Raw genomic sequence first — 17,128 nt, forward strand, 5'->3', positions numbered from 1 at the left:
GTAGGAGTCGTCTATTACTTGCATTGCACATTTAGAGTGGGTGAAGGCGGAACCTAATGGTTAGTGCAGTAGGCTGAGGGGTGATAGAGATTTTAAATCCCTTTGTGGCAAAAATGCGCATGACACAAGTCTCAATTGAAGGGAAACTCTGGAATGAGAGATCATAGGATGAAGTTAAGAGGTGATAGGCTCAGGAGTAATGTAAGGAAATATTTTTTACTGAAAGGGTTGTAGATGCCTGAAATAATCACCTGGTAGAGGTGGTGGAGACAAGACTTTCTGAATTCAAGAAAGTGTGGGACAGGCATGTGGGATCTCTTAGGGAGAGGAGGAGATAGTTGATACTGTAGATGGGCAGACTGGATGGGCCATTTGGCCTTTATCCGCTGTCATGTTTCTGTGTTTCTATGCAGTATATGTAAATGGATTTGAGTGTACCCACAAAAAAGCGATATTTCTTTAGCATCCCTCCAGACAGGCACAGAATGTATGGGTTTACACTCCTCTGCCAGCAGGTGGAGACTGAGACATAATGACTTTTGGCAGTAGTACAAGTGGGCTGTGCAGTCCATCTACAATCAGTCTGTTCTCAGTCTCCAGCAGGTGGAGTTGGTAAGCCTGTGCAGTCTTTCCTTTAGTTAGAGCCTGTTGGATCTGGTTAGTAACTTTCTCTTGTCCCTTTTGCTGTCCGGAAAGAGCTTGGGGGACCCTCTTGGGGGTCCTATTGAACTTGGGGGTGCCACACTCAAAAGATTCCAGCCTCTCCCCCCATTTCCCCCACCTCCCCCAATTTTTAATTCCTAGAGGAGCCTCAACTGTATGCCTGGCCACCTTTTAGGCACAGACTACAGTTTAGTGAGCCAATGGGGTCTGCTCTATTAATGGGCTACGAGATTGTAAAAAAAAAAAAAAAAAGGTAGAAAGAAAGAGACAAAAGCATGCCACAGAGAAGAGAAAATAAAAGAACCTGAGGCAGTCATGTTTAACTGGCATTTTTGTGTGTAGGTCTAACGCACCTATAATATAAGCACTTTGAAAAGCAGAAGAAGTGCAGTTTATGTGCACACTGAGCGGTGGATGCAGCTGGCATATGCACAAAGTGTTCTGGCTGCTTTGAGGGGGAACAGGCATCGACTTTGGGTGTCAACGTGTAGGGTTCCCCTTCACGCAGGCACTGCTTGTCGGCGGGGCGTGCTGGTGAATCCTGGGCTTCCCTTCTGCTTACGCAGGGGTCTCCTCAACCGCTGGCGGTCAGGGAGATGCAACTTTGATCGCTGGGGATTCCCTTTCTCGCAGCAGCTGCTGCCTGCATCTCTGATTTCGCGGCGGGGTCTAGTTCGGCCTTGTTGCTGCCTCTGCGTTTGGGAGACAGTTTTTTGACGGGAAGCGCTGCCATTTTGCCAGTGGCCTTAGGCAATCTTCCTCCTATCTCTTTCTTCTGCACCAGCAAAGAGTTTTGTGGTGCCGCCAGGGGTTTTCTGCCCTGATTTTGTTTTAGCCATGTACAAGGCTTATTAAGAGGTGGCTGGGGGTCCTGCTTTGTCTCCAGGGGTCTCTAGGTCTTTGGGGGGGGGTGTCTTTGCCTTCAACAGCCACCCCCGTTTAGTCTCCTGCGGCTTCTGCCTCTGTCCAGTCTCCCAAGCCATCGTCCAAGTGACCGCGAGTGTCTTGGAATGAGGTCTTGGATCTTGGAGTGTACCCCCAAGACCCTCTAGGGGGGGTCGGATGATGTGGATGGAGGGTTTTTGGACACGCCAGTTAGTGAGGATGCTTCGGGTGTGCACATTTTTCACCAGGAAGAGCTGCAAAAGCTCAACAGGTGTCTTCAGTTTTACACTTTGAGGAGGAAGCTAAGGACCCCCCTCGAGTTGTGGACCCTCTGCTTTGGGGGATCCATTCATCATCCCGCTCTTTCCCTATGCATCAAGATATTCAGGATGTGTTGCACGCACAGTGGAAGACGCAGACGCGCCTTTTCACTTGGCGCGGTCCAGATTTTATCCCATTCCTGATGGCGATTGGGATACCTTTAAGTTCCCTGTGGTTGATGCGGTGGTCTTCGCTATTGCATGTCGACACACTATGCCAGCTGAGGGCAGTTCCGCCCTGAGAGACCCTCAGAACCGTAAAATGGAGGCTCTCCTTAAGCAAATGAGGACATGTCTTGACCAAGAATACAAAAATACATTATTTGCAAGATATATGCTGGAATGGGCAGAGCCTTACTGGACCCAAGAGCTCAAAGTTGATGACCTGATATTGAAATGACATTTGATGGGAATAGTTATTTTAGTAAACAGGACACGCATATGGTATGACACAGATATTATGGACCAATTAATAAACTGATAAATGTAATGACATTTGTAAGTGACCAATAAAAATTAACAATATATGTGCCAACGTGGCCTCAGGCTGTCAAGAATTGTATAAGAGACAGCCTTGGTGATTGTGAAAGGAGGACAGACATCCAGGTATACTCAAGCGCTTGAGGCATACTGTCTGTCAGCTCCATATGCTGTAAATATTTATTCTTGTAACCTGTTATTGATTGTTAATAAAATATGTTAATTAAACCAGCATATTGAGTTTCCATGAAGTCAGAGGTATTGAAAGGCCGTAAACAGGTGGCTTTTCACTACTTTGGCTGTCCAAGCGGCGATATGTGGCAGACTGGTGGCCCTGGCTTGTTTCCAGTGGTCTGAGCGGGTCCTGGACCAGGAGTCGGCTGAATAGTCTATAATGGATCAGGAGGTAGCTAAGATTGAGAGTTTGGCGCTTCTTATCTGTCAGATGCCATGTATGATTTGTTGAGGGCTTCAGCCAAGTCCATGGCCCTTGAAGTAATGACTCGCCATACCCTTTGGCTTCGTGGTTGGCCAGCGGATGTGGCTTCTAAGTCTAAGCTCAGTAAATTCCCATTTTTAGGTTCCTTCCTCTTTGGGGAAGAGTTGGATCAGCTGGTTTAAGTCTTGAGCGACTCTAAGGTGCTTCCAGAGGACCAACCTCGCCAAGCACCGCGGGATGGTGCCGCCTGGGGGCATTTGCAGGAATTTCATAGGTAACCGCCCTGGCTGGGGAGCGGCTCCTTTTCCTTCCGGAGGTCGCTTCTTTCAGCGAATGCAGTCCTTTCTGGGAACCCAGCAGGGGGGCATTGAGACTCTGACAGTAGCTCCTCCTCTGTTCGTCCAGCCCAATGACTCGCTGCGGGTCCTTTCCCCAGTTCCGGGGGAGCCCACTTGTCGGAGTTTTACTGGGGGTGCACCGAGATCACAACGGATCAGTGGGTCCTAGAAGTGATTCGGGGACAGCTATTCTCTGGAGTTTTCCCTTCCCTTACCAGAAAGTCTCCTCTCTTCTTGTCAGGCAACTTGGAAGAAGCGGACATTTCGGCAGACGCTACTCAGGTTGCTGGACCTCAAAGCAGTGATCCCAGTGCCTCAGGAGATTCGTACCAGCAGGTACTCCATTTATTTTGTAGTACCCAAGAAAAGGGGGTCTTTTTTGGCCCATTTTGGATCTGAAAGGTGTCAACAGGGCACTATGGGTTCCATCTTTTCCTATGGAAACCCTGAAATCCGTAATGCTGGCAATTCAGTCTGGGGAATTTCTGACTTCTCTCGATCTGACGGAGGCCTCCTGCATGTTCCCTTTTGGGCCTCCCATCAGCACTTCTTTCGCTTTACGATTTTGGGAAAGCACTATGTTTTATGCGCTTCCTTTTGGATTGGCCACAGCTCCACAGACCTTCACCAAGATTATGGTGGTGATGGTGGTGGCCTTGCACAAGGAAGGCAGTCTGGTTCATCCCTATATGAACGATTGGTTGATTCGTGCAGATTCATTTCAGGAGAGCTCCCAGGTCACGTATCGAGTAGTGGAGTTTCTACAGTTTCTGGTCTGGGTGGTCATCCTGTCCAAAAGCCGGCTGACTCCATCTCAGCACTTTCTCGGTGTTCTCATTGACACCGGCTTGGGGAGAGTCTTCCTTCCTGAAGCCTGGGTGCTGAAATTGCAGTCGCAGATTCGCTCCTTGATGGATTGTTGTTGCTCTCAGACACAGGATTTTCTGCAGGTTTTAGGGTTGATAACAGCCTCCTTGGAAGTGGTCAAGTGAGCTCGGACTCGCATGTGCCCCTTCAGTATGCTGTTATTCTGTTGTGGTCTCTGCAAATGTACGATATGGACTTTCCAGTCCCTCTTCAGGGGTTGGTTCGTCGCAGCCTGTGCTGGTGGCTAACAGTCTTCCAATCTGGTTCAGGAAGTAAGCCTACTAGCTTGCCAACTATCATGCACCACACTAAAAGGATCCATAACCTGCATGCTCTGCTACATGACACCAGGGAACTGGAACACAGCAAGACCAGAATTTGAAGACTTTATATACCAAAACTCACTAAAGGCAGTATACAGCCTAATCCTAGGAGATCTAAACCTCCATCTCGAAGACCAATCCTCTAAACAAGTAGAAAACCTACTATCTTACTTGAAGCCTTAACCTACAAGATCTTAGACCCACAAACCACACATGAGAAAGCCCACCAACTTGACATCGTAGCCTTCATGACCCAACAGCCCATTCTACCAGAGATTCACACCTCAAATGGAAATTGGTCCCGATCCCTCTGGTCAGACTATTACTCATACACCTTCAATATCAACTGGGCCAAAGGCAAAATCAAACCAAAATCCCAAAGCTTAACCTATGAATCACATAAATACATTGACCCCCCCTCCATATTCTGGAATAAAATAGACACAATAATCCAAGAAAGTAACCCCAAAAATTTCATCTCGCAATGGTGCACACTAAGTACAACAATCCTAGATGAGCTAGCCCCAGTACAAACAAAACCAGAATCAGCAGACGATCAGACAAATGGTGCGACAAATAACTACTCCTACTCAAAAGACAATGCAGACGACTAGAAAGAAAATGGAGAAAAAGTAATCAAGAACACACAAAAACATCATGGAGAAAACTAAACCAATAATACAAGCAAAAGCTAAAAGAAAAGAGAAAGACACACTACACCAACCAAATTGGCATAAAAGTTCAAGACACAAAAAAACTATTCCAATTACTAAAAGAACTCACAGACACTAAACCCTACCTGGCTAATAACGACACTCCACCCCCTTCAGCCACCATTCCAGCCAAATACTGTAGAAAAAAATTACCACAGCCAGGACAACCTTCACAGGAACCCCAATCCACCTTGAAATCACAATGCCCCCCACAGAAAAAGAATCAGCTGCAGCAGACAGAACCTGGTGCGACTTCACCACAATACAATGGTCCGACCTAAACAGAATCTACAAAAAATACAGCCACGCAGCCTGCGACCTCAACCACTGCCCTCCATACCTGTTAAAAGCCTCCAGCCCAAAATTCTGCACTCTCCTCATACAATGGATACAATCCCTGCTCACAGATGGCCTTTACCTACAAGACCTCAGCAAAATCATCACCCCAATCATAAAAGACCCAAAAGTAGCAACAGATCTACCATCCAACTACAGACCTATAGCTTCAATACCATTATATGTCAAGCTAATGGAAAGCCTCGTAGCTAAACATCTCACCAACTACCTAGAAAACCACAACTTACTCCACCCTACACAGTCTGGTTTCAGAACCAACTACAGCACAGAGACACTACTAGGTTCCCTCCTGGACACAGCATAACCTCAGCACAGGTTATGCTGCTTATTCAACTAGATCTCACTGCAGCATTTGACCTGGTAGACCAGTGGTTTCTCAACCCTGTCCTAGGGGACTCCCCTAGCCAGTCAGGTTTTCAAGATATCCCTAATGAATAGGCATGAGAGAGATTTGCATACCTGTCAATTCCATTATATGCAAGCGGTGGGAGGGGGGGAAAGTGCTCACTAAGGGCACGGGGACAAGGCCTTGTCCCCGCAGTTAAGGGAGGGAAGGCGTGCAGTCACCAATCGCACGTGGCCCCCTCTCTACCTCCGGCCAAATCTATCTCCCTCCCCCTTACCTTCGCGGCGCTTTAGAAAAGAAACTGAAGCCGGCGAAACCTGCCTGTGCTGCCCTGCAGTCGCGTGTGTGTGGGCGGAAGCTTCTCCTTATCCAGTTAATTTAAGCTAAATGGTGTTTCCTGTCAATGTTTTCCATTCCAAATTTATTTATTTGTTTTGACCAGATAAGGTGTGTCTGACCAGTAAATTGGCTGAACAAAATTTATCCAGTTGGTAAGGGGGAGAATTTTTAATATATGAAGTCTGGGTAACTTCTGCAATTACCTTTTAAATACCTTTGGATAACCAGCTTCTAGCTGCCTCTTGCCATGTTGGTAATTGTAATGCTCACAATGTCCAGTGAGCTATAGCAGTGTTATTAGATGTTCATCTAGTTTTGTGCCAACTTCCTCAGCAGGGTTGTCCAACATATTTTCTTGAGTGCAGCATGTGGATAAAGGCGAGCCAGTTGACGTAGTGTATCTAGATTTCCAGAAAGCTTTTGACAAAGTTCCTTATGAGAGGCTCTTAAGAAAATTAAAGAGTCATAGGATAGGAGGCAATGTTCAAATGTTGTTTAAAGAACTAGTTATTGGACAGAAAACAGAGGGTATGGTTGAATGGCCATTTTTCTCAGTGGAGGAGAGTAAATAGTGTGCTCTGGATTAGTGACATGGACTGCTGCTACTATTTGGGTTTTTGCGAGGTACTTGTGACCTGGATTGGTCACCCGGAAGACAGGATACTGGATTAGATGAACCATTGGTCTGGCACAGTAAGGCTATTAATATGTTCTTATAGGGCACTCGAGCACACTGTCATCTCTGAATCTAGGGCATAGCTCCATCTCGGGAGGTGGAGTGAGTGTGTTGCTATTTCTTGACTTAGAGCATGACGCCATCTCTGGATGAAAGGTAAATGCACTGCATTTTTTGGCCTTACAGTATGGCTTTATCTCTGGATGTAGAACAAGCATGCTGACATCTCTAGCCCTTGAGTATGGTGCCATCTTTGGATGCAGAGCATATGCGCTGACATCTCTGGCCTTCAAACATGGCTTCATCACTGAATATAGAGCAAGCACGCTGGCATCTCTGGCCTTCAAGCATGGCTCCATTGCTAGCTGTGGAGCGAGTGCACTGTACAGCACGGTTTGCCGTGGATGTAGAGTGCATCTTTTTCTGGCGGTGCATCTCAGCTTCATCACTGCATGTGGAGCGTGACTCTGCCTGGCTATACAGAATATTCCCATCTTTGTATGTGGAGTGTGGCTTTTCCCGACAGTGTTGCAGTCTTCCATCATTAGATTTAGAGCTCACTTTCTGGATGTGCTGCAGTGTTGTACGTCTAGATATGGCACATGGCTCCATCTGGCAGTCTAGCTTGACCCGAATTCTGGCTGTGGAGTGCAGTTGCACCCAATAGTACATCTTTACTCCATCTTTGGATGTAGAGCATGGCGCCAGCTGTCCATTCGGCATGACTTCATCTCTGAATGTAGAGCACAGCTCTACTTAGCAGTACTGCATGGCTCTATCTCTAGATGTAGAGTTCAGCCTCACCTGGCTGTTCATTATAACTCCAGCTCTAGATATAGAGCACAACCCTGCCTGGCTATTCCGCATGGGTTCACATCTGGATAGGGAGAGGCTTCAGCTTCAATCCTTCTCTAGGGTGGAACACAGCTTTACTTGGCTGTTCAGCATGGTTACCTCTCTGTATGTTCAGCACAGCTCCATCTCTGGATATAGAGTGCGGCTCTAGCTTCCTGTTTGGGCATGGCTCCATCTCAGGATTTTGGGCATGGCTCCACAAGTGGATACATTTGGCGGTGGCTCCTCTGCTACTTGCCATGTGCTGCTCCATCACTATATGTCACATTTGGCTCCTTTATAGAGCACAGCTTGGTCGCTGGATGTCGAGTGCAGCCCTGTTTTGAACTGCCATTCACAGCTCCGTTTCTGGCACCAAGCACAACGCCTTGTCTGGCTGTTCAGCACAGCCTCATCTCCTGAGTGAGACGCCTTCCTTAGCTGTCCTGTGTGTATCCTTGGTGTATCTCCATGCCTAGGGGGTCGTGCTCACTTTCTTCCTGGATGTCCATCTAGACTTTGGATACTGCTCATCCTTTGCATCGCGGAGTGCACTCCCTTGTCTCCTCTGGATGCTCTGGCAGCTCAGTTTCTTTTTGTTTGCCATCGAACTTTGACAGGCTTGTCCTAGTATTTAGTTCTTTGCATTGAATGGAACAGGTCTCACTCTTTGGAGGCCTGGAGCGCAGTTTCTTGTCATTCCTTTGGTGTGATAGATGGTTTGTCCGGGCTAGAGCTCCTTCGGTTGGGTGGTCCTTGTGTTTCTTGGAAATGGCGGTTTTACTTTGGCCCATCCTTCAACTCTTTGGGGGATGGCGGACCGTTTGGCTTGGTATCTCCTTTCTATATTCTGTTAACTGTCGCGCCCTACTGAGGACTGTGTTGCTACAACCCACTCCTCTCTGGATTCATATGCTACTGATGACAAGGAAGGAAAAATTGTCTTACCTAATTATTTTCTTTCCTTTAGTCACAGCAGACGAGTCAAGAGTCCTGCCCTTTTATGTTTCTTTTTTCATTAGGTTCTCCTTTTGCTCCTTCGGGAGTGGTCCTACAGGCTGTCTTGACTGGATTGGATGTCTGTTAGCAGAGCTGTAAGGAGGGAGAACTCGGCTGACTCAATCTTCATGTTTGTCCTGCTGCTTTGTTAATGAGGAATACTGGCCTACCATCCTACATATGACAGAGCTCAACTTTTGTATTCTGTATCTCTGTCTGCTGGTGGATAGGCTTAACCCGCTCATTTCTGGATTCATTTGCTGTGATTAAAGGAAAGAAAATTATCAGGTAAGATATATTTTTTCCTTCATGAGGACAATGTGTTAGATGAACTTATACATAGATGGTCATAGTGGGAAGATGTATCACAACTTTAAATAAAATAATAATTTTCAGCTTTATTACAGTATAATACATGATTGTGCCAAAACACTTTTGGATAAATCACTTATGAATCAAACAGCATAAACTGTATATATAAGGTCTGATTTTGGAAATTATTTTCCAGTTTGAAAAAAGTTTCTGTCCTGCTGTTTCTAGCATCCTCACAAAATGTAACGCAGATGGAAGTTCTGTCACCTCAGCAGGGTGCAGCTGTTGAAAGACCAGGTAAGTTTTAGTTGTCAGAAATTTCTTGGTGTGTACAATATGTGTCTTGGTGGTATGTCCAGCGCTGGCTGTTGATTTGTTTGTTTGCATGTTGGAACGTGGATTATAAGCTTTTTAAATAAATAAAATTTTAATTTACACTGTGAAAGGTGAGGTGATAGTTTATATGCTTCATGTAGAGGTCAGTTTTTAAAACCACACACATTGTTGCAAAGTCTGACTACTTTTCCAGTTGGAAAGCACCAGTTCTTTTTAAATTCTTTATGTATCACTTCAAGTGAAATTTACAAGAAAAACTTTTTGTTATAGAAACCTTTCAGTAACATCAAAAATAAATACAAAAAAAATATTTCCTTCCTTAGACCACAGTTGAGGGAGTGAAGCAGGAAAAATAAATGAGAAGGAAAAGAAATAATGCTGATCAATTATCCCTTTTTCCAGTCATCAGTTATGTTGAGGTGATTTCATTTAAGTCCCGAAAGGTTCTCAGGTGCTTCAAGATAAAGAAAACATATTTAACGTCTGCATATTTCACTAGAAAAGTAGCTTCCAATGCCCACATCTCTTGTCGCATAGAAAGAAACTGTTGTCATCTTTCTCGTGTAATTCTTGTTGCATCCAAGTAAACCCAAATTCTTTTACCATGAAATAGTACTTTAGAAGGTCGAAAATATAGTTTCATAAAGGCATTTAAGTCCTGTTCAAAAATGAAGGAGATCAACCGAAGAGTCTGTAATAGAGTCTCCAAGATCTAATTGGGCCAACTGAATATTTTCTCCTTCCATAACTCTTGATTTTGTTTTGCGGAAATAGGTAAATAATAGATCCTGTTAACTGGAGGGATAAATTCAGCGGAATAGTTTAATATGTCAATCAAATAACTTTTAAACATTTCAAGGGAGGATATACCAGGAGTTTTGGGGAAATTCAAAACTCTTATATTCAATCTTTGGTTGTAATTCTCAATATTCTCAATCTTTCCATGTAGAGCTAAATTATCTTTAATTGCAACAGTCTTATATTCTTGAACATAAGAATTGCCGCTGCTGAGTCAGACCAGTGGTCCATCATGCCCAGCAGTCCGCTCACGCAGCGGCCCTCTGGTCAAAGACCAGCACCCTAACCAAGACTAGCCCTACCAGCGCATGTTTTTGTTCAGCAGGAACTTGTCTAACTTTGTCCTGAATCCCTGGAGGGTGTTTTCCCCTATGAGAGACTCCGGAAGAGCGTTCCAGTTTTCTACCACTCTCTGGGTGAAGAAGAACTTCCTTATGTTTGTACAAAATCTATCTCCTTTCAACTTTAGAGAGTGCCCTCTTGTTCTCCCTATCTTGAATGTTTCAATCATGTCCCCTCTCAATCTCCTCTGTTTGAGGGAGAAGAGGCCCAGTTTCTCTAATCTTTCGCTGTACGGCAGCTCCTCCAACCTCTTAACCATCTTAGTTGCTCTTCTCTGGACCCTTTCGAGTAGTGCCATGTCCTTCTTCATGTACGGTGACCACCGCTGGACGTAGTACTCCAGGTGAGGGCGCACCATGGCCCAGTACAGCGGCATTTTAACCTTCTCTGATCTGTTTGTGATCCCCTTCTTTATCATTCCTAGTGTTCTGTTTGCCCTTTTTGCCGCCGCCGCACATTGCGTGGACGGCTTCATCGACTTGTCGATCAGAACTCCCAAGTCCCTTTCCTGGGAGGTCTCTCCAAGTACCGCCTCGGTTTGTATTTGAGTTATTGAATTTTTTTTATCTCCATGTTACTTTGGTCTAAAGATCTAGATAGTAAATCTATTTTCCCTCCCAAAGCAAGTACCTCTCTGGATATCTTTAGTGCTGTAGTATCAAGTTTCTGCAACATTTTCAAAATTGTCTCAAGCATCACCTCCTTGGGGAAACTTGTCTCCTTTGGTGTAATTTCCATCAACGGAAGCTCATCCGCTTTAGGGCTTTTCTCAATGGAACTACTTACTGCAACTCTGGCAGCCCAAGATTCCACGCCCTCGGCAGCGGCTGTTGCCGGCAAGGAGGAGGAACTGATACCGGGGGCGACAATGATGTTTTATGCCCCAATAAGGTAGGGCCTTCTCCCTTTCTCAAAGTGGAGACCAACCTCCCGTTCCTGGGACAGACTCCATTGATAAACCGCTCAATTTACTGTTGGTTACTGATAGTAAAGGCGTCGTGGAGGAAACAGCTTTCACATTACCTTTTCATTTATGCTGCATCTTTGTATAATACAGGAAAAGAGAAAATCAACAAAATCTTGGCCACTCCCCCTTTACAGCACCAGTTGAAATGGGAAAATTATGCATGCAGTTTCCTTTTGAAAACCGATGAAGGGGATCACTGGCATAGATTTTCATTTCCTTTTTTATGCTTGTATGTAGAGGCAGTTGTCTTAAGCAGCAATTTTAGGGGGACATAAAAAAATACACCCAACATGCCTCTAAAGCAGTAGCCATATGTGACCATTGGTCCAGCATGACTTGTAGTTGCTATCTACTTCCCAGCATATGTGGCAGCATCTTTAAACCAAGGGGAGGGGGCCTTTGCAGTTGTGCCGAACAGGTCCCTCTGCTCCCAGGATGAAATATATCTCAAACCGCCCCCTGGTCATGCCCTTCAACTGCAAACTGCCAAACGACTTCATTCTGATCACTGGAATTGACTACCCCCACTGATTAGATCCCTTTAGGAAAGCAATAAAAACATTCACCTAACTCCCCTGCCTACAACCGATAAGATTACAAAGAAATATATATTGATAGAAGATCCATGGTATGTGTTGCATTAGGATAAAAACTTGCATTGAAAATCTTGCACTGTAACTATGACAAATTTAATCTATAAATTGTATATTATATATATATTGGTTTTAGATCCCTAGTATGCATCGAGTTAGGATAAAAACTTGAATTGAAAAACCTTGCACAGTAACTACGGTAATTGCAACCTGTAAACTATATATTATGTATGTTAACCTATAAACCGTTTGGAGCTCTTTGGGAAGGATGGGATGAAAATGAATTAAATTAATCATCGTGCAGGACATAATGCATCATTGTTTTCTGTTTCTCTGGTTTGCACTGCATGCAGTATGTGGCTTCTTGGGGTTTAAGTTTAATTTTGTCTTCATAGTTTGTTGTTTTGTTTTTATAAATTTGTGGTCTCTTACTCTGTACTTGGTTAGGGTTGGTCTGTGTTCTGCATGTATGATAGAAGCCGTGTTCTGTTCAGCATGGAGTTTCTATGTAGGGATCTATCTTGTCCTTTTTCCAATAGATGTATTGAAGATCTAGGGCTCATTGTAATATTTGTGGTATTACTTTTCCCTAAAGTGATAGGAAAAAGAATTTACCTCTCCCACCCTCGATTTCCCTTACTGCATTGAATAATCTTCTAAAATTTCTTCTTTCCTATTAATAAATGGTGTTGCTTTCTATTTTTCCTTAATGATTATTGTGTGCTGTTTTTTATCTTGTAAGGGTCTCTACTATGCATGGCCCACCCATGGTTCATATCCATTTGAAATAGGCTCAGTAGATCCTAACTTTTCAGTGGTGTTGGGCCTCAGTGAATCTAGTGGATGTTATTTCTGTCACTCCCTTTCTGCAGGAATCTCTCTTGTGTTGGATGATTTCAGTCCATTCTAATCATAGGACTTCCATTCCAAATTCTTTCTTCACACAAGACTTTGACAAGAGATGCACCCAACCTGGGCTAAGGAACTCACGTGGATTAGCTTCACACTCAAGGTCATTATTCTGCTCAGGAGGTTCAATTTCTCAACAGTCTTCTAGAGTTGAGAGCCATTTGGAACTCTGAAGGTTTTCAGAGATTGGCTGCTGAACAAAATTATTCTCATTCAAACCATGTCAACAAACAATGTACTATGTCAACAAGCAGGCTCATACTTCTTTAGGAGACAATCAGGATGTGGCATTGGGCCTCCAAATCTGTCATAGAGCTCAGGGCCACATATTTAGCTGGCAAAATCAATATCCTAGCTGACAGAATGGTCTCTGATCATGGATGTAGCTGATAGATCTTCTGAGAGTGAGGCATCTCATTGGGGGGTCTTTTTGCTATTTATCAACAACAGTGTCTTCCGTTCTATTCCAAACTGTGATCACTAGAATGATTGATTCCTCTTGCACCCTAATCTCTAGTCCTAGCCCTCTCAACTCAAATGCTGAGAACATAGAGTTTGCATCCCTCCAGTTGCATCAAGGTGTCTCCTGGATCCTGCTTGCTTCCAGAAAAGATTCCACTAAGAGGTCATATGATTTCAAATGGAAGCAGTTTGCAGGCTGGTGTTTGGGCAAAGTCTTAGATCCTTTCTTGCCTTATACAAAAACTGCTTGAATACCTGCTGTGCCTTCCTGAGTCTAACCTGAAGCCCACCTCTGTAAGGGTTCACCTCAGTGCAACCACTATGTGGAAGGTAAGCCCATCTCTGTACAACCTTTAGTTTGATTTAGGAGTTGTTTAGTGTTGACCAAGCCCCCTATTAAACCTCCCACTGTGTCATGGGTCCTCAGTGTCATTCTCGCCTAGCTGATGAAAGGTGCTTCTGAGTTACTAGACATCTGCCCCCTGAGGTTTTTGACCTGGAAAGCCCTTTTTTGCTGGCAGCATTTACTACTGCAAGCAAAGTTAGCAAGCTTCAGGCCCTAGTAGCTGATCCACTTTAGTTAAAGTTGTATCGTGATAAGAATGGTTCTCTGCACCCATCCAAGGTTCCTTTCACAGGTGGTGTTGGAATTCTACCAACATTTTATCTAAAATCCCAAGCTCATTCTGACAAAAGTGCATTGCACATCTTGGACTGCAAAGCGAGCCTCAAAGTAAGCCTTAGCCTTCTATCTGGAGCAGACTAAAGCTCATAGACATAGTCCATCAGTTTTTTGTTTCTTTTGACCCAAATAGGATAGGGACAGCTTTTGGTAAACACACTTTATCCAACTGGCTGGCAGATTGCATCTCCAGGCTGGGCTAAGAGTGGAGGGTCTTGTCATGGCTCACAATGTCAGAGCCATAATTTGTCAGTAGTCCACTTGAGGTCAGCCTCTAGTCAGGAGATTTGCAGAGATGCAACATGGTCTTTGGACCACACATTCACATCTCATTACTGCCTTGAGCAGGATTTCCCACATGACAGTTTGGTCAGACAGTTCTGTAAAATTTGTTTGGCATCTAGAATTCATCTTCACCCTCCTAAGCCCATTTTTATTCTGTTCCAGGCATTGTATATAAGTTCCAGGTCAAATGATTAACAGTTGGTCATGCCTGTTGCAAGTCCCTGTTGTCCTTTTGGTGGTGGTTCTCGGTGAGCCTGGTAGCTGGGGATTCTGATATGTGAGAAAATAATGTCCTGCTTTGTCCTACCACATCCTAAAGGAGTTGTATTCCTTCAGCTTTTTTTTACTATACTGCTGATCCTGTGTGATCACATTGGGTGGGAAAGCACATGTGCGGTGTGGCATGCCAAAGACTTTGAGGTAGTGTTCACATCAGATGTCCACTGAATGATGTCATCCATATGTGAGAATACATGTCCTGCTGTCCTTGAAGAACACTTGCTACAGGTGAGTAACTTTGCTATTGATGGGATTTGCTTGAAATGCAGGGATGGGGATGTTATGCTGTCATTTACTACTAGGACAATGGTTTATTAATTATGAGAAAATTGTTATCCATTTTCCCTGTAATTTTAAGAAAAAATAGTAACTAATTTCTTTAATAAATCGATATCCCTTAATAAAGTAGACATACTTGCCTGCTTTTTTTTTTTTTTCTTCAAAGAATAGTTTCAGCTGGTTCCATTGTGTAGGAGATTCAGGTACCTTGTAGACTGAATGTGACGTCAACTCTGAGGACCCTAATGTAAAGAAGGCATTGCATATTTCAGTCTAGAGTACTTCCCTTATAGACGTTGGCCTCCAAGAGAGTTGTCGTGCCTGGGCCTTGTTGGGAGTATCAAGAGAGAGAAAATGGGGCCCAAAATGATTGGTATCAACATGTAATTTCTTTGCTTATCAGTAGTGGATATAGTTATTTAAGCTTTATTAAATGAAGCCCATTTAAGTGAGACAATTTTGAAACTGTCCAAATTGGGACAAAATCCTTAGAATAATTTACCTATGCGAATAGATTAGCATTAAACATCCATAAAACAAAAGCAATACTTTTCTTATGGAAACAAGGAATAAAGTTAGCTACTCCTTTTATTATTAATAACAGTCATATAGACTTAGTTTCTTCATTAAAAATACTTGGGGTTATTATTGACGAAAATTTTTCCTATCATGAACACATAAGTAACATTATCAAATCTTGCCTCTACCGATTGCGAATGATCCGTTCAATTTCCAGATTTCTGGAGCCTAAATCTTTAAATATTCTAATACACTCATTGGTTATAACAAAGCTCGACTACTGCAACTCGTTACTAATCAACATAACACAAAAAGAAAAGAAACGTTTACAGATAATTCAAAACATCGCTGTCAAACTTTTATATAAAGGTAAAAAGTATGATCATGTAACTCCTTACTTAATTGAATCGCACTGGCTCCCCATTACCCATCGCATTACTTATAAAATTTTGCTTCTGGTATTTAAAACTCTATCTACGAGTAAATGATGAACCATCATTTATAAATCGGATGCTTATCCCGTATAATTTATCACGCACTCTTCGATCTTTAGCGCAAGGATTATTGGCAGTTCCTTCTTTAAAAGTGGTAGGCACCAGACGTCATGACATGTTTTCAATAGTGGCCCCCCAAACTTGGAACTCCCTACCACAATACATAAGAGATGAAAAGGAACTCAGTCTCTTTAAAAATAAACTAAAAACTTTCCTTTTTAAAGATGCCTTTAGTCTCTAAAATAAACATAATTTAAACAGTGTAGCCAAGTCATCCCTCCTTATGTCTTTTCCTTGAATGTTCTCTTTTCTTTTTTTCCAAAACATTTACTATGTAACTTTTCCCCTTTTTATCCTTTCGTGTTTTTGTTTCGTTTGTTTATGAGTCTGTTTTTTACCCTTTTTTTATATAATATTATTTGTATGCTTTTTTAATATGTTTATATAACTTATTGTAACTCGCTTAGTAAATTATGGATAGGCGATTCATCAAATTAATAAATAAACAATAAACAAACAATACCTATGGATTTGGTATCCTTGTAAATGACTGAAAAATATCCTTTGAGTATATAGAAGAAAGGCACTACTTTTATTTATTTAGTTAGTTATTTTAAAAATTTATACACCTAGGTGGTTTCCATGAAAATATGCATAATACAACAAGAACTGCATCCACATTGCTTTCTGCCTCCAGGTCTTCTGAAATCTCATAAAAATGCTGCTACAAAACGTTGAGTCCTTTGCATTAATCTTTTAAGCACACATCCTCAGCTGACCCAAAAGGGAATTCCATAGTTTAATCCCTGCATAACAAAAAACAGCTGCTCTAGTTTCTGCAAACCTTGGTCGTACATTTCTTTTCAAGAGTGAAACAAGTTTCCAAGTTTATTGGTTTTTAATATCCCGACCATCAAACAATTGTCTGGCCGGTTAACAATCAGCTTAAAAAAAGAATTAATAGTAATAGGATGTGAATGGAAATATCTTAAATTAAACATAAATGACAAAGACTTGACATACTTGAATGTGAGGAAATTGTGGGGGAAGGGAAAAAAGTTACATTGTATAGAAGAAATGGAGAGAGTGGGGAGGGGATGAACATTAGGAGGGGGGAACGTTAATGTAATGAATAATGGATATTTGTCTAATAAATAAAAAAGAGCATTTTTTTTTTTAGGTTTGGTTAAATGCATCCTGAAATAAGAATGTCTTTAGATTTATTTTAAATTTAGCAAGTTGTTGTTCATCTCGGAGATGTTGTGGCAGTGAGTTCCACAATGTTGGGGCGG

General features: G+C 42.9%; 1 protein-coding gene across 6 annotated transcripts in view; it reads left to right on the forward strand.

The window, feature by feature from the left end:
* The window catches only part of NCOA6 (nuclear receptor coactivator 6), an 80,346-nt gene that overhangs the window by 48,431 nt on the left and 14,787 nt on the right, over positions 1-17,128 (forward strand). For 2 of the 6 annotated variants that reach the window (XM_033963117.1, XM_033963115.1), the window contains exon 12: positions 9,120-9,188. The exons of the other annotated variants lie outside the window; for them this stretch is intronic. In XM_033963117.1, the coding sequence (XP_033819008.1) occupies positions 9,120-9,188 (69 nt within the window). The remainder of the gene's footprint in view (positions 1-9,119; positions 9,189-17,128) is intronic. 6 annotated transcript variants of the gene reach the window in all.

The sequence above is a fragment of the Geotrypetes seraphini genome, chromosome 11 (genome assembly GCF_902459505.1).
Source record: "Geotrypetes seraphini chromosome 11, aGeoSer1.1, whole genome shotgun sequence".
NCBI lineage: Eukaryota > Metazoa > Chordata > Amphibia > Gymnophiona > Dermophiidae > Geotrypetes > Geotrypetes seraphini.